Source organism: Populus alba, chromosome 5, assembly GCF_005239225.2.
Source record: "Populus alba chromosome 5, ASM523922v2, whole genome shotgun sequence".
NCBI classification, from domain to species: Eukaryota; Viridiplantae; Streptophyta; class Magnoliopsida; order Malpighiales; family Salicaceae; genus Populus; species Populus alba.
In genome coordinates, this window is record NC_133288.1 from 17,789,006 (window position 1) to 17,812,320 (window position 23,315).

The following is a 23,315-nucleotide window of genomic DNA, read 5'->3' on the forward strand; positions in this document are numbered from 1 at the left end:
TTTTAATATCAAAGAGACGAAGACCAATTTAACGACGGTTCACGGTTGCCATGGACCATGGTTAGCATCCTTTCGCTGACGGCAACAAGCTCTTGCTTAACAGTCGCTGAAACATCTATAAAAAAATATTGCAAATAGTTGTTATTATCTATTTTGGGGTTTATATAAACAAAAAACAAATTAAAAAAAGAAAAGAAAAAATGCAAAAAAAAATTAAAAATTTTTTGGAAGAAAATAAAAAAAATATAAGTGAGAAAAACATACCAGAATGCTGAGAAAATTGCCAAAGATTGGTTGAGAAAGATCAAAATATATAAGATTGAAAAATCTAACAGTGTATTTTCAATTGATGAAGGCTCTCTTGACAAATAAAATTCAAAAATGAATATTAAAGGACTCAATTGGAATTTTTCAAGGTTTAATTGAACTTATTGAAGGCTTAATTGCAAGAACAAATGATTTTTAAAGTCAATTTAGGCTTTAATTGGAATAAATTAAATTCTATAGGTCAAATTGTAATTTTTAAGAGTTAATTTAGTCAAATTAAAGGCTAAATTGAATAATATTAAAGTTCGATGGGTAATTAAGGGTTTAATTGAAGAAATCCAAAACCAATGACCAAACTGAAAAAGACATGTGAATGTAAAGGTTGAAATTGATCAAATCAGGAGCCAAATTAAAATAATTAAAAGTTTGTTGGTCAATTAAGGATTGAAATGCACAAATTCAAAATAAAATATCAAAATCTAATAAGATAAACCTCCTTACTGAAAAGGAGTAAGGAGGGCTTCTTTTTAACTTTAAATATAACAACAATTAGAAAACATAATATTTTTTTAGTTTATTTCAGACAAATAAACAATGCAGCTTACTCAATGTAAGATGTATTAGGGGTGTTAATACATTTCATTTACGCAATCAATCCCCTTATCAGAACTCTGAGACCAATTAAGTTCCTAGTGACTAAAATACTAGGTAATGACTCTTATTATATATATATATATATATATATATATATATATATATAAGACAAGAATTTCTTATCATTTCCTCCAACACCATTCTTGACTATCCTGATTTAGAAGAATGATCGTCATGACACCGCACATGTGCAACACCTACAATGCAGTACATAAGATAAGGATAAACTTATTGAAAGCAAATTAAAATAAATTATAAAGCTCAATCACCAATAAATAAAATACTAAAGGCTAAAATTTTAAAAAATAAAATTAAAAAACAAATATAAAGCATTATTCAAATGAATAGTGCTTTATGAGGAGTTTCTTTTTAGTTTATATTGAAAAATTTTCGAACTACATAGTTAATAAATAATTTATGTTATTGATATATTAACTTCGGTCCTTATTTTTTTTATTTTTTATTTTTATTCTTAGCCTTATTGTAAAAGTTTTATTTGTTTTTTCAATTAAATCCTTCAATCCCAATTCATAATATTTTATTTTTTTTCTAATTTGATCCTTATTCTTTATGTTTTTTTCTTATTCTTTTGATTTTTTTTCTTGACTCTTTTATACAATTTTTATTTGTTTCCTATTTCATCCTTTAATCCAAATTTATGATATATTATTTTTTTTCAATTTGATCCTTGTTTTTTTATTCTTTTGTTACAGTAATTTTTGTATTCAATTTCACTTTTATAGTCCTCTAATTTATGTTTTATTTCAATTTTGATCTTCATTCTTTTAATTATTATTTTTTATTTTGGATATTTTTGTATAATTGATTTTCTTTTTCTCAATTTTATTTTTTAATATTTGATTGGTTAAAGATTGGGTTTCACAGTTTTTCTGTGTATGGTACTTCTAGTATAATAATCCGGGTCACGAGTTTGAAAAATTAATGTGAGTTGATATCTTCTTCTTTTCACTTATTTTTTTTTTATTTCATCATTCAACATTAGTTTTTTATTTTTAAATACACTTTGTGGTTCTCTTTAATTTATTTTCTATTGGGTTATTTCGATCTCATGACCAAAACTGTAGGTTTTGATAGGTTATCCCGGGTTGACTAACCCTTTATTATCCAAATTACATATTTATCTTACAAACTTGAGTTCACTCTGGCTAATTTATGTTTTTTTTTATGTAATTTTATCGTTCTATATTTAATTGGATGAAAATTGAACTATATTATCTTTCTATTTTTGAGAAAAGATTTTTTTTTTTCTAATTTATCATGATCGTTATTTAACTTTAAGTTCTTTTATTATTATTGCTAATTTTTTTTTATTATCTGATTTAAATAAAACTAACTTAATTATTTGACGCATTCCATACTATAACCCAAATAGAAGTATTTTTTCTTACTTTAAAACATACTTGCGATGTATAGAAAATATTATTTTTTATAAAGAATAAATAATACAATCCTGTAACATAGCACGAGCTAATTTACATAATAATTCAGAATCTATGGCTCCAACATCATGTTGACATAATATAAAGAATAAATAATACAATCCTCGTTCCCTTCCATTTTAATATCAAAGAGACCGAGACCAATTTAATGAAGGTTGCCATACATGGACCAGGTGCAGCATCCTTCCACTGGAAACTGTTTTAAAAGACTCAACACATTAACTCTTGTTTTACGGTCGCTGAAACATCTATAAAAATATATTGCAAATAGTAATAAACAAAGGAAGCAAAATCTAAGAAGCAAGAAGAGGGAAAGTTCTCATCAATCATCTTCACCTAACGACGGCTTAGCCATATTTGCTCATGAAACTATTTAATTCTAATGTCAGCAGAACTTTTATAGTCTTAAATTAGATTAAAAGGAACCGCCTGTTCCCTGGATAAAATTTATTCACGCATGGGAAGAATTCGACCAAATCGAGTCACATTGATCAAGGAACCAGCCAAAGTTAGTCTGGTCAAATGGAATAATAAACTATCTCCATGTATGTCTGTCATACATGGAGCAACAATTATTAGTTGAAAAATCATTATTACGAACGAGTTTATCATATAAATCTAATTTTAAAATCATTTTTACTTGAAAAATATTAAAAACACCATAAGAACTTTTATAAATCACCTACCAACTCTAAGACATTCCAAGGTTATTCAAAAACATAAAAATAAATTAAATCTAAAAAATATAAATTTAATGGAATTCTTTACTCTTTTTTTTTGGCAAGATAAAAGCTAGAAACCATCACAATCAAGCTTCTTTTATTGAATGGAACTCGTTAACATCAAATTTTATTATTTTGATTGTTGAAATTATGACAAATAACAACTTTCTCTTACTTTATTGTTTTTTTAGCAATTTCATCTTCTCTCACAAATTCTAAAAACAAAAAATAAACAAAATTAGTTTTTACATCAAAATAAAAATTATCACGAATTTATGATTGATGATGTATTATCTCTTTGTGTTTTATATTTTAGTTCTTTATCTCTTAATTTGATGTTTCTATTATAATTTCAAAATTTAGTCTCATCTAATTAGGCTATAAAAAGGATTAAATGAAAAGAAAAAAAATTCTAAAAATAAGGAAAAGTAAAGAAAAGGACAAGGGGCAGTTCCTTCACTGAGGAGCTGGGAAAAACCTCGGTTGTTCTAGTTATACAGATAATTTTTCGAAGGATATTGTAGTTTATTAATTTAATTAGGTAGCTATGTTCTCTTTTTGTTTATTATATATTAATTCAAGTGGCTTTACAAGGCCGTCTATAAATGTGGAAGTTGTTATCCATGCACATAAACAGACTAGGCCTTCCTTGCTTCATTTAATCCCTAGTTGGCATCCCACTATCTCCACAAACACACACATATTCAGAATCATATGGCTCAAACATCTCCGGTGCATACCCAAGAGACCTCTGAACACACCAACATAACCTCTGTCCCCTCCTCCAACATCAATATTCCCATGGACTCCGTTTTGGCAGTCGATGAAGAAATCCCAACCGTCGACTTCCTCATGCTTTTCTCCGATGATCCCATCCAACAATCCAAGGCCCTCGACAATCTAAGCAACGCCTGTGACGAGTACGGATTCTTCTATGTATGTACCCTCAAAACTCTATTTTCCCGATCAATTTGCAATAATTGACAAAATTAAGGAGTGAAAAAGAGCTCCAATATTATATGCACGTGTGTGAAAATAATTAATTCACGACCTAGAAACTTTTTCTACGTAAAACCAATAACTAATTAACTATACGATGTGCAGTGACTGCACATGCATCATGGTGACCCTGTCATCTTTTTGACGAATAGCTATAATATCTATATATAAAAACGTGCCATGCATGGTTATCGATTAATCTTTAGTGATCTTTGTAGCTGGTAAATCATGGCGTCCCCGATAGTGTGATTGAAGGTGCACTGGAGGGAATTGCTGATTTCTTTGAAGTGACGAAGGAGGAGGAGAGGAAGGAGTACGTGAAAAGTAGCCCATCAGATAGGATCATGTGGGGTTTAAATTCCCACGCCGGGGAAAATAGGGAATATCTCAAGGTGGTAGCGCATCCACAATTCCATTGCCCCGCTAAACCAGCTAACCTCAGGTACAGACAGACCGGTGGCCATTTCTTTAAGCAATGAAAATTAAGCACAAAACATGCAATTTTGCTTCTTGCTCTCAGGACTCTATCTATACGTGCCCTAACGCTAGGCCCTTGATTTTCTGTTAATAAATTACAGTGAGGCCCTAGAAGAGTACTTCAAGAGATTTCAAGATGTTAAAATTGGGTTGGCGAGGGCGATATCCAAGATCTTGGGACTTGAAGAGTTTTACATCGAGAAGTTCTTCAATCTGAAGTCAGGATTTGATGTATCTGCCATGAATGTCTATCCACCCAATTTCCAGTCCAAAGGTTCTATCGGAGTGCCTTCGCATACCGACCCTGGCTTCTTTGTTTCTCTCATACAAGATGTGAATGGCGGTCTCCAAGTGCTGTCGCACAAAGGGAAGTGGATCAACGTATATATACCTCGTAACGCCTTCCTAATTCAAATCGGAGATCATCTGGAGGTAACTGAAGTCCTCTGCGACACAATCTTTCCCCCCTCTTAGTAGCTAGTCGCGATATAACCTTAAAATCATTAATTATTATCTTGGTCCACTGCCGAGGAGGTTCAATAGATTTTGTGCTATAGGATGGGGATATAGCGACATGTTCCCTCCATCTCTAAATTTTTATTCCATCACTTCCAAAATATGAGATTTGAAACTTCTAAATATCAAATTCTCAACGGTTTGGTGTTCCGTTTAAGAATATCAAATAATCATCTCAATCTAATAGTTTAAACTGTTAGATGAGGTCCTATCATTTCAGAATGTGATTTATATTATTTTCTAACACACCCCCTCAAATGAAAGTTTTTTGAACTAGAAACTTGCATGGACTCACACTACTTTGTGCTTAATTTTTATCATATAAATGAGAATAATAAGATTTAAGCTCGTAACTGCTTGATCATTAAGGCTCTGATATCATCTCAACTCAATAGATTAAACTGTTAGGTGAGGGGTATAATTTATATTATTCTCAAAATAACACATATATCTAGCTAATACTTTGTTTGTTTTAAACAAATCTGCAGCAGGATAAAAAAATCATATATAATTCAAACTTGTATTATAAACTCATCAATATATATTACATACTAAATTTTTTTCATTATTTTATGTTTTTATTGCACAAATACTTGTAATAGCCGCGTAAACTTATATAATTAGAATTTTTAAGGGGATGCTAATGACTGGGATCTGAGAATTTTCTTAGAAAGTTTAGAAATTTATAAATCCTGATAAGAAAAAATAAACAATTGATTAGAAAAAATATATTCCCCAAAATTATACATGTTCAATTATTTGGACAGAACGATCAATTAAAATCTAATTAATATAACATGATTTTGAGTGAGTGAAAGTTATTTGATGTTCATAATTGGACGTCTGATTTTTAATTTTGTTTAAATAAGTATCTGGTTTAAAAAGCGCGAAATGTGAAATGATTTTAGATATATTTGTATCCTATGGATGTCAATTATTTTAAACTTATTAATGTACGTTAATTTGTAGCAAAACTGTTTTTAGAATAAGACAGTTATAATAATAATAATAAAAAAGAGGTCAATATCATGAATCGGTCAAAGTCAAATAAAAGAAATTGAGTTATTTTATATTTTATTTTTATAGAGGAAAAAATTAAAGTCTGAAAGCAAAAAAAAAAAAAAAAATCTTATTTCTAATGCTTATTTGTTAAAGGTAATTATCTTGATATTTTAATGAACACATAAATATTTTAGTTAATAGACATCCACTTAGACTCTTCATTATACAATATAAAAAGACTCAACAACTATTTGAACAAAATTAAAAATCAGACACTCACTTAATTATGAAAATCAAATAAATTCAAGCATTCAAAATCACTCTTGCTAACCCTAATCTAATTTTCTCATGGTTGGCCGTAAATTAATGCTGTGTTCTTACTGCAGATTCTAACCAATGGCAAGTATAAGAGTCATATTCATCAGGTAGTGGTGGACAACAACAAGGTTAGAAGAATCTCTCTTGCCACACTTCATGGACCATCTCTAGACACCCTTGTGATTCCGGCGACAAAGTTTGTGGATCATTTTCACCCACTGGGCTACCGAGGGATGACTTACAAGGAATCCTTGGAGGCTAATGGCCATCACGAGATTGAAGTTCAATCATGCCTTGAACAACTTAGGCTATGAACGAACAGATAGTTATTTACTCCTAGCTCCGGTGAGGAGGTGACCGTCGTGCAGCTGGTCTCTGTGTGCTTTTACTCATGTTATGGTTTCTTTCTTTCTTTCTTTATTATTGTCATCCTAAATAAACATACCAGTTGCACCATTCATGTGATAAAATGGTGTTGATCGCGAAATTGATTTATAAGATGTAATTGGGTTTGTTTTCTTTTTTCTTTTTCTATGTAAACTAGCTAGATGTGTGTTCTGTGTTGTGTACGCAAGATATGTATATTACTTTTAATATTTAGAAAAATTAATTGAGTAATTTTTTTCTTCTTGATTTTAATTTTATTCCTAATTAATAAAACTTGTGAAATAAAAAATCGATTAAGATAAAACAACATAATCTTTTAAGGAATCACAATGGTTCAAGAAAAAGAAAAGACATCTCCTAGATTTTATTTTTATTTTAACGATGACAATATAATTAAACATGAGTAATTACTATATAAAACAACATATTAATTAAGATGAAACAAGATCTCCTTAATGATTCAGGAAAAAAAATATAAAAAGCGTCTCCTTAATTTGTTTCTTAATGATGTTCTAATTAAACATGACCTATTACTTGATGAATTCACACATCGATTAAGATTAAACAACACAACATTTACTTGATGAATTCATTATTGGGTTCAAGATAGATTGGAGTGAATTTTATCAATAGAATATTTTTTTGCAATATTTCTTGGTAAATATCGAAGAAAATATTTTCTTGGTATATACCAAGAGAATTACATTAGAAAAAGAAGAAATTAAAAAAAAAACTAAAAAATATGGTGACATATCATTTACACAGACGATATTACTGATAGATTAATATCGTTGGTAAAATCTATCTATAAACCTGTTGGTAAACTATTATGTTTTTCCTGGTACTGTTCATTATGTTAATTATAGAAGGTATCACCGACGAATTAATTCCTTTAGTATATTTTAGAGAGCTCTGAAGCTGTTCACTTCTCAATTGCATTGTTCATATTGTCAATTACATACAAGATCATCGATGGATTAATTCCGTTGGTATTTTCCAGATAGATCTAGAATTGTTCACTTCTCAATTGCATTGTTAATTATTTTTCTTTATAAATCGAATCACTAATATATTGAAAAGTCATTAGTGATATTTGAGGGTTTCTAAAATTTTTTGACTAAATAAAAAATTTAAATTAAATATTACATATAGAATTATTGACGAATTAAAAATTATTGGTAATACTTGGGGGGTTTCTAAATTAATGTGTAAACTTTATGAATGTAGAATGAACTATTGACATGAGGAGTAGCTAGCCTCACAACTGCAAATCCTAAATCTCTTCTTCCCATCTTCTATTTAGAAGATTTTTTTGTCTCCTCTTTAATCTACTTTTTTTCTATCTCCTTTCCTATTTTATCCTCTTCTTAGAGCTTGTTTGATAGAATTGGAGACACCTATAATTACAAAGACAAAACAGAATCTCAATCTTCATTTGGTAATGAAAAAGCAAACAAGAACAAAAATACCTTCATACCTCATTCATTTCATTTCAAAAAGTATCCCTCTGCTAATCAATGAGAGCGCCACATTGTACTCTCCTCTTAGAACTTTCCACAACACAAAGTTCCCCCACTTCTCATGTTACAAGATAGTAAAATGGATCTAGTATACTTAATGATGATCCATTTTCCTTTCCATCCTTAGATAGAATCCAATTTCTCATGGAATATTTCCTCCAAGAGGCTATTAAAATGATGATGGAAGGTATAGAACCAAGTCATACCTTGACATCTTATCTTGGTGTGACCCGATAACAAATAGCGGATGGCCAAGTTGTCCACTATATTGTTTGAGTATCAAACCCGGCCCGGTTCAAGGTCTAGGTTTCAAGTTTTGACCGAGTCACAGGGTCTCGGGTCAATTCATTTTAAAAAAACTAAAATGACATCATTTTAGCAAAAAAAAAAACAAATCAACGGGTTGCAATTGGGTTTTTGACTAGGTGTTGCCGGTTCAACCTGTCGAGTCAGCCGGGTCACCCCGGGTTTTGCCTTTCCTTATTTTTTTAAACCTGATTCGGTTTCAGCCACAAATCAGCCGGGTCCGGGGTTGATCTACCAAGGCAGGCCGGGTTTCAATGAGCCTAACAACAAACAATGGACAACCAAGTTATCTGTTACATTGTTTGGGCCTGTCCCCATGATAAATTGTGGACAATGCCTAGGCATATTTTCATATGCCAACTCCTGTATAAACCACTTAATTGGCTTGCATCCTAGTTAGAAGAAATTAGCTCAGTGATTGGACTATACTAATGAAATTAAAATTAGCTCAGTGATTGCGTGGGATGTTAGAAGTTGGAGTCTGGAATTGAGAGGGGGAGTTAAAGAAATTCATTTATTGAGTCCAAGTATCTCTTTCAAGCCCAAAGGCCCAAGCCACACATCAGACACTCTAAGAAATTGAGTATCTCATGTAATCACTACTCAGCCCACAAAAGAGGCGTAAGCCCTAACGGTACAGTTTCTAAAAGGATCTTGCCACGCTCCAAATCAGTTTGCAATATAGCTAGCCAATCTCCACAAGTATTACCCTCTCTTTACACGTGCTTGAATATAAACTCCCATGATTTTCAACTCAACTGTCTTATTTTGCAGAAAAACGGAGAGTTGGGTCCATAAAAAAAAAAAAAAAAAAAAACCACTTAGACTGTAAAAATAAAAATATATTAATAAAAAAATACTAATACATTCTTAGAGTTTGTTTGATAATGTAATTATATTTATTTTTTAAATAATTTTTTATATTAAAATATATGCTAATAATATTTTTTTATTTTTTTAAAAAATTAATTTTGATACTAGTATAGCATATCAAAGTTTGAAAATATTAAAATTATATTAATTTAATTTAAATTTCTTTTTAAAAAAACAGACATGTACTTTTCTGAGCCTTTTCTGCCTCTCATCTCTCTGAAATCCTAGCCACAAGTCAAACGGAAAAGTAGTAGCCACAAGCCAAACGGAAAAGTAGTAGCCACAAGCTTTCTATCGTTTCTCATCTCTTCCATCACTTTCTCTCTCTCTATCTCCCTTAAATATATTTTGTTTTATTGCCATGTCAAGATCTGGGTCGTTAATGTACAAGTAGAAAACGGTAAACAATTGCAGAGTCGTGAGGGTTGGTAAATTATGAGCATCTCATCAACCATGAGTTATATAGTTGGCGTAAATGATTGTAGATCTAGCTGACAAAGTTTGGAATTATGTAAATGTCATAAATTCTTTTTTTTTTAATCATGTTCTTTGTTTTTTATTTATTTATTTACGTTGGTGTCCGAGCCAGCACCACGACTAATCTCACGGTTCACTGAACATCCTGCAAACCCAGTGAACATATAAGGCACCGCGGGGATGACAGGCGTGCACGGTGAGGTTTGAATTCAGGATGCAGAGGAAGGGAACAAGTCCCTTCAACCGCTGGGCCAACACCTCAAGTGTTGTTCTTTGTTTCTCTTTTTCATGACTAGATATTGTTTAGGATTTTAAATAGCATTTTGTTGAGGGATGTAGATGTGATTGTAATAGCCTTAAGGTATTTATTTTAAAGTTTTGTTTGTTTTTATGTTTTAAAAATATTTTTGAAAAAAATTTAATTATTTTTTTATTTTTTTTCTTTACTTTTAATTAATATTTTTTTGGTATTTTAGATTATTTTGATATGTTGATGTCAAATATAATTTTAAAAAAAATAAAAATAAAATTATTTTAATATATTTTCAAATAACAAACATTTTAAAAAGTAACTGGAAACACATTTCAAAATACATTATATGAGTTCTTTATTTTTAGATTCAATCCAGTGAGATAAATAATAGAAGTTTTTTTTTTGTTAGTTTGTAACTAAATAATCAAACCAACTTAAATTAAAACTAAGCTGGTTTAAACTAATTTTTATTTTGAATTTTAAAAAATTAATTTAATTATTTTTTAAAATAAAAATTAATCCAAAACGAAAATCCTCGTACCTAAACGAAGAGCCTTTGCTAACAAATCATAGCCGACATCTAATAGATACAACTGCTACATGACAAGAAAATTTGTTCTGTTTTTTTTTTTTGTAGAAAAATATCTTCCTACTTATCCTACTGTTTGATGTACACATTCCTAAATTTTCATTCCATTTTATAAATCAATACTTTTATTTTTTTATTATTATTATAATTAATAAAAACTAAAAGATGCTTCCACTAAGCATCATTTCACAAAATACTATTCTTAGTTTTTTTTTTTGTTTTTTTTCTAGAATGTATGTTTTTTTATTCTTGAATTTTTAATTTATTAGAGATTGAGTTTCATGATTTGTTACAGTTTGTTTTCTACATGGTATTTCAAAATCATGATTCAAGTTGCAGGTTTAGCAGGTTAACTCGGTTGATTTTATTTTTTTTAACTGTTATTTTCTTTTTAATTTTATTCTTCAACATCAAGTTTATTTAAAATTAGGTTTCATAATTTACTTTGTTTACTTTATATTAAGTTATTACGGTCTCATTACTATGAGTTTAAAAGTTAGCTTGAGTTGACTTAGGTCGTTTTATTGTATTTTTTTATAGATTGATTTTTTTTTAATTTTATTTTTTATCAATGAGTTTGTTGGGAATTGTACTTCATAATTTTTTTAATTTGCTTTATATAAAGTTATCCTAATGATCTAAATTGCATATTTGTCAAAATAACTCAGGTTGGCTCAGATTTTTTTTTTTCATTTGCCCTACTAGCAGCAACAAAATTATTTTCTCATTAAATATATTGAGTCCCAAACCCAGTTTCTTAGAAACAAAAAATTAAAGATTAAAGAATGGGAATAAAAAAAAAAAATGGTTTCCTGATTTTTGGAATGGCACAAGTGTACAACTTTCTAGAATGTTCAATTCAAAACACTATCACCAACGTCATGCAGCTAATTATGACTTTTTTTTTCTACAAATGCTTTATTTTAATAATGTTAGAAAAGTGAGAAACTCAAATTATGCTGAAATGTGACTAACAATTATGATGAGGCAAACTCTTAGCTAAGGCAACCTTGACAATAAAATAAAAAAAATAAAAGTCATTTTTATTATTTATTTTACTGGTCTGAGCCAATAGCCACGTCTTAAATAAACACAATTTATAGGACATAACTAGTAAGCTGGTCGCATTTCATTGTGGTTGGACAAAGAAAAATGAACGTGCTAGCATTTTCAATTGTGTTTTTTTGACATAAAAAAAAATTCAAACTGGTTTCATACATTTAATTAAATAAATGGATCAGAAATTATATTGATAAAATATACTAGCTAAAAATTAAATTAAAAAGTTATATATATATATATATATATATATATATATATATATATAATCTTGCAACATAAACTATGGGTCTGATTGTATTTAATAATTTTATTTTTTAAAATTAATTTTTTATTTAATTAAATAATAAAAATAAACATGGACATGAAAGCAATTGAATAAAATTCATGAAGAAAATATCATGTTATAATCTTATTAGAAAATTTTTAAAAACAAAATAAAAATTAAATAATATTTTTTTAAAACTATTACATTTTTTAACTTTTTTTGTTTTAATTAATCTCAATAGAAATTGATTACCTGATGGGTTGAGTAACTCTCACACACATTTAATTTATTTATTTTAATTAATTCAAATAAAAAAAAAGTAAAAACAAAAAGTCATGTGGTTGGGGTTCATCAAGCCTATTAAAGAAAAAGCCACGCACAACTAGCATTTTCTTTTCTTTATTTTTATTTATTTCTCTAAAGAAATAGGTGATGTTGTTTGATTGTCCAATTTCTGACCACCAGAGAGTGGTTAAAAAATCAGGGCGGGGGATTTCTTTACCAAAAGTTTTATTTTTCATTATTTTCACCTAAGCATCCTTCTAATGTGAATGAATTAATAAATCAATTTAAAATAACCTTAAATTCATCTAAAAATACAATAAAAATATCTTCCAACCCTGATCTACCTTTTCCAACAATATCAAAGAGGAAAATAGCTTAAGATAGCTTCTCTCGTCGAATAAAACTTATTGACACCAAGAATGAATTTTTTTATAGATGGAATGTGACGAACCATTGATTCTCTTTTTTTCCCACTATTTTCCATTCAATTTCTCTCTTTCTCTAACCAACAACTCAAAAAAGAGAATATAAAGTTTTGGACCAAAACAAAACTCTCAAAAACTAAAGGGACTACGATAAAAAAGGAAAAAGAAAATAAGGGGATAGAAAAGAACTTTTTGGTGCAAATTTTAGATTGGTCACATCATTTGGTCGTGCTTCACACTTTGGTCTTCAATATTTTAATTGTGTTTTTCTATAACAAAATATAAGAAATTAGTCATTAATTTGAACACTAAAGATTGTAATTGAAGAGAAAAAAAGTTCAAGAATTAAAATTAAAAAAAAAAACAGAGCATTGTGCGAATCCACAATGCCCTGAGTTTGTATTTGTGTGTACAGGGTGTGGGGCAATAGTAAAAACCCCACACATTTTAGTTTTTGTTAATGCTAGAATTTTTTTTTTAAACCATGGTTAATTAGAATATTTGAGGTTAAATTAAAAGTAAGTTTCACACATTTCTAGGATTGAAACTTTGTTTAAAATTATTCTTCAACAAAAGTTCTTTGATATGGAACATTAGTATAATTAAAACAAATTATATGTCAATGAGAAATTGATCTCAAGAATCTATTATTGGTATAGTTTTGTGAAACCCAAAACTATATATCCTAGGTTAAAAAAAAAATACAAGATCATTTTGTAGTTCATATAGTGTAAAGTTAAGGAGTCATAAATAAGTTTAAATAATTTGGGAATAATCCACACTCGTGCACTCACCTCAGGATAAGGCTTGGATTTGGTTTTTGCCAACCTATTTTTTACTTGAACAAAATCATTAGCATGTGCTGTTTTGGTAGTCAAATAAATTTTTTAACAGAAAAAAATAAAATCAAGGTGCTATCATGTTTTCTAGCAGAAAAAAAACTAAACCTTGTGAATGTTAATCTTACATGACCTGGTCAACGTAATTGGTCCAAAAACAAGTCGGAAGACCATTAGAAAATAAATATTGAGATGAAAACATATTTGATCGACTTAGTTAACTTGTCAAATTTATGACCCGGATCGTGGGACCTGTATAACTCTATAGAAAACAAATCGAAATAAATTATAAAACTCAATTCTCAATTAACCCAATGTTGAAGGATGAAATTAAAAAAAAACCAAAAAAACCCCAAAAAACAAGCAACTCGAGTCAACTAGGATTAAGTTACTAAATCCGCAAGGCTAAAACCCAAGTTATGCAAGTAAAATAAATCTAAAGAAAGCAAATCAAAACAAATTACGAAACTCAATTTTTAATCAACCTAATATTGAAGAATAAAATTGAAAAAAATAATCAATTAAATAGAAGATATATATAAAAAAATATCCGAGTTAATTTGGGTTAACCCATGATCCAAGTATTAAGATCAAGATAAAAAATAAATAAAAAACAATTTTGAAATCTAATTTTAAATCAACTAAATGTTCAAGAATGAAATTGAGAAAATAATTTAACTAAAAAAATAACAAAAGAAATCTAAGTTAACCCGTTAAATTTATAATCTGGATCATGAAACCGGGATAAACAAACCTATTGAAGAATGAAATTGAAAAAAAAAAACTAAGCCATAAAAAAAAAATGTTCAAGTAAACAATGCTTTGTAAGGAGGGGAAGAATGAATTCTCCTTCTCAATTAGTTTATGTTAAATTTGAGTTTATTATAAAATAATTTTTTGACTCATAAAAAAATATTTTTTATAATCTTATCTCATCACATAAAACAAATATGTTAAATTAAGGTTTTTAAAGAAGAAAAAAAATGTTTGTTTTTGTTTTTTTATTTCTTTTATGACAGTTAATTAAGATAATTAATTTTGGTTTCAAAATCTACCATGAAAATGACGAAATAAAAGTATTATATATATATATTTTCAAACTCTTATTCACCTAAACTATAGGGAAAAAAAAACACACAATATTGAAAAATACATAGATTTCATTACCCACACTCAAACATGGTATGCAAGTCGGTATAGAAACTGAAATTAAAAAATAAATAAAATTCGTAGCAGATACTTGAAGCATCAGCAAGCAAGGATATGCATTGCTGGAAATCTTAGCTGCCATTAGAATCTTTTATATCCTGCCAGATATTTCAACATTATTTGCAGAGGGAGAGCAAAAACATTACGTGCAACACCCAGTCTAATTTACACAAGACGGATCATATATTCATTTTGCTGCTTTGCCTTTCTTGGCAAAAAAGAAAGACCAGCAACCTCCTCTTCCGTGCCTGCATTGCAATCAAGAACACCAAGTCACAAGCAAAACATTTGGACATCATAGACTCAAAATTAATTGCTTTCTCTTTATCTACAGCTGCAAAAAGAAACTCCCAATCTTAAATTCCTAGCCCTTGCTGAGTTGAAGGGTTTGGACAGAACAGAAAGTTACATGGAAATCTTGTGTGGTTCATTTTTCTATTTGTCATCATTGTGTTTCCTCAGCGATGACTTTTGACCGGTGGGCTGTTGCTTTTTTGTTAGATGACACAAGAAGAATTCTATACAAAATTTTACTTTATATTGCACGAACTGATTTCAAAACCATTGATTAATTACTTTGTTTATTAAGGGACAGCTCTATATATGGCTCTGTTCCTGCCATGATTCCCCTGTTTCGTGTCAGAGTAGTTACATTCAAGTTCTCCTAGCATCCTCCTAGTTCTCCAGAAAAATACCCCTAGCGTTTGATCTAGGATTTAAGTGTGTTAGAATTGGAAATATGATCTTCATTTTATTTAACAAAGGAAATAGCAGATCAAATTTAGTTGAGTCTGGCCTTTTTACTGCTAAAAAACACCATCTTTAGATTAGACTCCCTTCCCTTGGGTAAAATCAGGAAAATTGTGTACCTTTATCACTTTGCAATAAGGTTTTTAACGAAATAAGCAATTAAACAAAAAATTCATCCATGGCAATATACCTGCTGCTGTTTCTGCTGCTACTTCTACTGCTGCCGCTGCTGCTACCACTGCTTTTTGAACTTCCACTATTACTGCTACTCAATGCAGTAACACTCTCGCTGTCCCTAGATTCTGGGAATTTATTGTTCCACCAATCTTCATCGGCGCTTTTTTCAGATCCATTATCATATAGCAAAGGCCTCGGAGAAACCCTTCCGTCTTTTAAACTGTTATTGATGATCGGAGGATTGCTATTATTATTTTTTTTCTTCTTTCTTGAACCAAAAGAAATTGGAAATACCATCTTCAGAAGAAACCCTTCATTAATTGAGCTTCCACTTCTATTCATTTGCACTTTTTTTTCAATCTTCTTCTTCTTCTTGTTCTTCTCGTGTTCCCTTCTTAATATATGCCTATCTTCTTGATTGATTATGCTCCTATCTTCGCTAAAACTTTCTTCTTTAACATCAGTAACCACCATTGGCTGCTCCACAATATCTCTTAAAGATAGCTCATAACATCCCTCAGGCATTCTACTCACCATCTCCATGAGCTCCTTTTGGCCTCTAGCAATAGCTTGAGTTCTTGATGATGGAGAAAGACTCCGGTAATGATTTTGGCGATGTTGGGGGCTTCTCGGTGGACTAGTCCTCCATAAGGGAGGTGAGCAAACCCCAGACTCCTCAGCTTGTACATCCTTTCTTTGAGCTCCAAATATCCCCATGCTATTCCAACCCTGGTAGTTGCCATAGTTATCTGCTGTTTTTCTTGAAAAAACACCATAACTTAGGATACCATTGCTATTATATCTGTCACCTGAATGGACTTGGTCATCGGGCGATTTTGTGCCAGGGTCTAGCATGATTTTTGTTTTTTTTGTTTTTTTTTTTTGTTGTTGCTGTTGTTGTTAGGGAGAAATTGAACGGAAGAGAGGAGAGGAAAGGGTGTGATTGTGGTTTGTTTGGCTGAAGGGAGTTGGGTATGGGGGCTAATATCATCACCGAGCCTTGATAGTCAAGATGTCATTTTCTTTCCAGCCAAGTTTTAATTAACAAGTGGGTGATTCATGAGGGTATGTATGTGTTAACTGGTTACGGTTTAAGGCTCACAAAAGTCAATGTTTTCTAGATGATAGATTAGCACGGTCCATTCCCTCTCTTATTTTTATCATTATTATTACTCTCTTATTTTTACCATTTTTATTATTATTAATATAGATATTTGAGTCAGTTTGGATATACCTTTATTAATTTTACAGGTTTTGAAATTAACAATCATATAAGTTTTATTAATATGGATATCTAGGTTAGCTTGTATATATTTTTATTAATTTTTGTGTATATCTTTACTAATTTTACAAATTTTGAAATTAACAATCATATAAGATTTAATAACCCTGAAACTGTGAAATATTTTTATATTATTTTTGTTCTCCAAGAACCTCAACTTTGATTTTTGTGGGGGGAGGGAAAAGGGAAAGTCCATTAATGTACTGGGTAGCCTTTTTCTCATGTAATTTGACCTTATCTTTTAATGTCCATTATTTATCATATAGTCTTGGTTTGCACATTAAGTAAAATAATGGAGACAAAAAGAAAGGGGAGTGTGATTGCGAGCAGGGTTATCGTTGTTGATGATTTGTTGTTTATTGTATCATATCTTTCTGAAAGCTAAGAAAAAAATGAAAGAAAAGCTAAAGAGACAACAGCAAAAAGCACATGCGCTCCCTTCTGCAATGATAATGTCTGAGTGGGTCTCGACCGTTTGCAAGTTTGGAGGTATCACTCTCTTATTTTATAGTGTCCCTCGTTATCTTTAATCTCACTTTTATATACTCACTTTCCTTTGCTTTTATATCTCTTTTACGCCTTACTAAAGTTCCTTCATCAATATCCTACTAGAAATCAATCTTGGATACTTCAAGTGGTTCGGTAATTGTTTTTTAAAATAAAATTTTGAGTTCGAGCCGAAAATCAATCTTGAGCACTTCAAGTGGTTCGGTAATTATTTTTTAAAACAAGATTTTAAGTTTGAACTAATTTCGAGTCTAGTGAATAATCACTAAGAGAGTTTTATTTTTTTATAGGAACACCTAGCTCAACCAGATTAGTAGGGGTTCGATGGACTTCCAGATATAGCGCTTAAATAAAATAAAATAAAAACTATACTGTAAACTGATTTTTAGTGTACGTAAGTATTAGAATTAAATTTTGATTTAACTTTGGATTTGCGGTTTGGTTAGAGATCAACCACACACCTGTGAGATCGAGAGAGAAAATCTACACACCCAAGGAGATATATTGAATGCGTTAGTGTTAGTTGGCACCATATTTTAATAGATGAGCATGCCCTCGTGCTACCATTTAATATTGATAAATACTTGGCAATTATGGATACCTTCTCTTCAACGGCCATGGTAATTTATTGGTCTTCTCCGCATCTTCGAAAGGAAAATCACCAGTGTGTATTCAAAGACTTGGGATTGGAATTTTGGAGTTGCCAAGCTTTCTCTATTGCCATCAGCTCAAGACTTGGCGTTCAAGCTTTCTCTGTTGTTATCAGCTCAAGACTTAGGGTTGGAATTTTGGAGTTGCCAGAGCTCCAACGGGATATATCTAAGTCAAGATAGCTGAAGATTCTTTTCTTCTAGATTATATAATTAAATTGGTGGTTGGATTGGAAAAAAACTTCAACAAAAACGACAACCATCGGGCGCTTAATTTTCCTTCGAGAATCCCAGCAAGAACCTGACGTTTCGTAGCTGAGTTCGATGGATGACTCTGTCATTACAGCCAAGCAATTCTGAGCCAAGAAATATATTTGAATTAGACATGTATAGAATTTGTAGTCTTAGGCTCCCATGCACCCTCATGGTTTCCTTCAGGCAGCTCCTTACCAACCCGACATCTTTCTGTGTCGTTTGCAGACATTAACAAGAACTGATCATGTGATAAGATGAAGCAAAGGTTGATCATGTCCGGTTTTTTTAATTCTCTGTGTGTATTCTTTTTAAGGAAAAAACCGGCTTCTTCCTGTCATGCCTTTCTCTTCACTCTAGTGTAAAGGGAGCCTAATCAATTACTGGTGCTCAAACACGCAAAATCCATCACTTGTTACCGTTCCAGGGTTGTTAGGTAATAGATACACTTCAAATCTTCTGCTATACTCAATACACTTTTTTTTTTTTTTTTTCACGTTAAAACTAGTCATTTGATTTGCGTTTTATTTTATTTTTTTTAATAAAAATATTGAACATGAATATCTTGTCAACGTATTTTTTTTAAAAAGAATATTTTCTAAATATATATAAAAAATTATGCATGTATCTAATTAAATAAATCAATAATTATTTGTGTAAATAAATAATAAAAAATCATTAACGGTAAATAAATACATTATTGAAAATATTGAGAGAGAGATATGGATCCAAAAAAGATCAAATAAGAAGAAAAAATGATAAAGGAGGGATACTAATTGAAATATAAATTTAAAAATTATTTAAAAATAAATTTAAAAAATATCAAATTAAAAAAATAAATATTAGAAGAAAAAAAACAATAGCCCGAATGTTGTGGCTTAACTCGTTAAACTAATGATTCAGGGTATAAACTCAATTGAGTTAAAAATTTTATTTAACTTAAATTTATATTTTATTTTTAAAAAGACTAAAAAAAGAGCCCAAAGCTTGGTTTGACCACTATAATAAAGAGTACACATGGGTGGGTAGAACTCTAAACCTGGGCCTTAGCCTTAAGCTTGGTTGTACTTTTTAAAGAGGTGGACAACCCTTATATTTTTTAAAAAAGGAAAGTGACACATCACTTGCAAAGACAAATAATGTGTTATCTACAGGCTCAAATTCTAGCCACCACTATGATGGCTGGAAAATCAAACCAATGTTTATTTTGCTTATAAAACCCAATTTTAAGTCATTTCAAATAATAATAATAATAATAATAATAATAACATCACCAACACCTTTAAAACACCTACAACAAAATCATCAACCTAAAATACCAAACAAAAAAAAAAGTCAACAAATCCAAAATCAAACCGGGTTAGTTTTGGCTTCCTCGGCTTATATCTACTTTTTTAGGTAACATTGAGGCTTTAAAACACTACCAGCAATCTCCTCTCATTGTTGGAAAATAGTGTGAATGGTAATTTTCTCTCACATCACTGGAATCTAGCAACCATCTTTCTCTTTTTTCTAACTAATGATTGAAAAATAATACAAATGAACTTATATACCAAAAGTGAATTTTGCAAGTTTAAAGGAACCTAAATTGTATAAATTATGTTATTTTTTAAAATTGAGGACCTAGGTGTATTTTTTGCAAAATCTTTAGCACGCCACTGATGTTTCTCGCCTTTTTTCATCTTGGTCCCTCATCTTCCAATTTCATTATTTCCTAAGAAATCAAAAGCAATTGGACTTAAATTAAGATCAAATCATAAAAAAATTAAGAAATAAAATGAATTATTTGAAAATAAATAGTAAGTCCACAACTTTTTGTGAGTGTATGACCATTGTTAATCTACAATAATTTATCCACATCTTTTAGTGTATTCTATAATATAATAATGTAGAATAGTACTTACAAAAGGAAAAAAAAACATAATTTATTTATTTCTCTCTTAAACATCCCTATACCAATCAATTCTCAATCTTCTTGACACTCACAAATCTAATACTTACTAGTAGTGAGGAGAACTATTAGTACATGTTATTATTACATGCTAATAAATTATGATGAGATCTTCATTACCATATCGGAGCATATAAGAACAAGAATAAATGCAACAAATATGTTTATATAATATCAAAGTAATGCTACTTTTACTCATTAAAAAAAAAAAAAATTATCAAATATAATAACGTTTGATAAAGTCATGAAAAAACTTTACACACAAATCAAGGTTTTCATGGCTAGGCTGATAAGCTTATTTGATGGCTGTGTGATTCACATGAAGAAAATAAGTTCCATGTTTAAGTTAGTATGTGTATAAAGAGGAAAAAAAATACAATAAGAAAAAAAATAAATTAAAGGTTAAGAAATGCATATCTGGCCTAAAAATTACATGGTTGGCCCTGGTTTGGCTAGACTTTCAATTGTTTGCTCTAGTTTTCATGATCTTTGGCTTGCTTTTAAGGCATTTATTGGATTTTATGATTTACATGTCTTGCTAGAAATTTCTTATTAGCTTTTAGGTGTAGTCGTGTTCTAGCTTGTTTGCCATTGTATCATGAGTGGAGAAATTGGCACTTAAGTTGGTCATCCGTTAGCTAGCCATTGTTGCTCGTTGGTTTATGTGTTATTTGATGGGTGTTGTGTCATGCACGCTATTAGTGAAAATATTGGTGGTGAGCAATATTATTAATATAGAAAATGATATATGCTTTTCTAAAAAAAAACTTTGTGTGTGCATAGAAAAGTTGCATGTAAGAAACGTTTGTGTGAGTGACTCGGGAAAAACCAAGAAATGCATAGAAGAGCATGTCATGTAGGACTTGCTAGACTAGATCACCACCGGGTCTAGATAAAGTTTTGGGTGAGAATTTCAATTATTTGAGCTTTGCCCAAACAACTGGGAAAAAAAACTTATATTGCATATGCCAATCCCTTTTGTTTTTTAAATTATATTTTATATTTATTAAAATGCTAAATTTCCCCATTATAACTAAAATACCAATATGAAAATATAAAAAATATCCCTAGCTCCAGTTTTTAAAAGGAAAATTTAGTCATTAATTTGACTTTCTGAATGGTTCTTCAGAGTTATAGCTAGTTGCGAATGAAATTTTTAATAAGGACATCCTGCCTTGTTCTACATGTAACCAATAAAAAATATTACTGTCAATATCAAATTCATTGATTTTTGTTGAGAAAAGTAAGAATATTATTACATGTTACAATCCATGGTATTCATATTGTGAGTTATTCTAGGCTTTTGTTAACACCAAAAGCTAATATTAATATAAGGAGTAATTATTAACAATACACTTCTGAGATTGACGTGGTGAAAATATATTGGTTAATTTACCCTTACAAGTTACACCTAAGACAACAAAAGCATGCTTTGCTTGCAGTGGAGGGAAATTATCGCTTAAAACGCTCATGGTCTCCGCGTTGAACCCCACACCTCTGCCCCTCTCATCCTTGCTCGCTGGGTTTAAGAGATAGCTATTTGACCCCTTTTTCGTTACGTTTAATATATTTTTTTTAATAAAAAATTAAATATATAAGCTTTTTTAGTATAAAAAAATTCTAAATGTAAATTAAAAGGTTTATATATACATCTAATTAAATAAATTAAAATTATTTATCTGAATAAAAAAAGTTCATTGACTATAACTAAAAACAAAACTAGAAAAATTGATATTTGATCTCACAACATAAATTATTTATCTAGTTGTGTTTAATAAATTTATTTATTAAAATTAAATTTCCATTCAATCAAATAATAATAAAAATAAACACATACATGAAATTAATTGAATAAAATAAAAGAAAAAAAAAATATTAAGCAAGCCTACATATATTAGAAACTTTTATTTAAAAATAAATATTTTTATTTTTAAGAATAAAGTTCATCTATATAAAACATTAAAAGAATTTATAAATGAATCAAAATAATATCTTTAAAAATTAAAAACATATAAAATATTAAAAAATATATATATTAAAAAAAGCTAAATAAAAAAATAAAAAATAATAGAAGAGGGATATTAATTAAAATATAAATAAAAAATATTTAAAAGAAGATATTAAAAGAAGGTATAAACTAAAATAAAAACTAAAACTAGAATAAGAAAAACAAGAAAAAAAAAGGCAACAATAGTCTAGGTGCTATAAGTTTTGAAGAAATAAAAAACAAGTGACTTGGGTTATAGCATCAATCAAGTTTAATAAATTGATTTTATTTTAATGAAATAATATATATATATATATATATATATATATATATATATATATAATAATGATAACTTGGAAAATAAACCTTAAAAATTATAAAACTGGATTAAAAAAATGACGAAAAGAATCGGCTCAAGTCAACTTGAGATAACATGATAAACACATAACCTAGATAATAAGGGGTTGGCCAACCCGGTTTAACCCAAAGAACCCATCGCCTAGGTGATGAGATTGGAATAACCTAATTTTTTGTCGAAGAAAACCATAAAGCCAATCTTAAAAAAAATATATGTTAAATAATGAAATTGAAAAAAAAAATCCAAAAAAAAAATGTCACCTCGCATTAACATTTCAAACTTGTAACCTGGATTATTAGATGAGAAACACCATACATGAAAAAAACCAAAAAGCCAAATTCCTAGCAAATAAAACGTTGAAGGAAAAAATCAAGAAAAATAATCATTTACAAAAAGGATCTGAAATAGAAAATGATAATTAAAAGAATGAGGGTGAAAATAAAAAAAAAATTAAATGGAAACAACAAATTTTCAATTGGAGGATTAAATTGAAAAT

At 29.6% G+C, this 23,315-nt stretch overlaps 2 protein-coding genes across 2 annotated transcripts; one reads left to right on the top strand and one right to left on the bottom strand.

Annotated features, from left to right (window-relative positions):
* Positions 1-3,756: 3,756 nt before the first annotated feature.
* Positions 3,757-6,950, top strand: LOC118029194 (2-oxoglutarate-dependent dioxygenase 19). Its single transcript, XM_035033007.2, has 4 exons — positions 3,757-4,039; positions 4,321-4,544; positions 4,681-5,011; positions 6,484-6,950. Exons 1-4 carry the CDS (start codon positions 3,818-3,820, stop codon positions 6,727-6,729), a joined length of 1,023 nt encoding a protein of 340 aa, XP_034888898.1. The 5' UTR covers positions 3,757-3,817; the 3' UTR covers positions 6,730-6,950.
* Positions 6,951-14,838: 7,888 nt separating this feature from the next.
* LOC118029195 (uncharacterized) lies at positions 14,839-16,844 on the bottom strand. The gene is made up of 2 exons (XM_035033008.2): positions 15,846-16,844; positions 14,839-15,153 (listed from the first exon to the last, which is right to left on the bottom strand). Exons 1-2 carry the CDS (start codon positions 16,685-16,687, stop codon positions 15,093-15,095), a joined length of 903 nt encoding a protein of 300 aa, XP_034888899.1. The 5' UTR covers positions 16,688-16,844; the 3' UTR covers positions 14,839-15,092.
* Between the last annotated feature and the right edge of the window lie 6,471 nt (positions 16,845-23,315).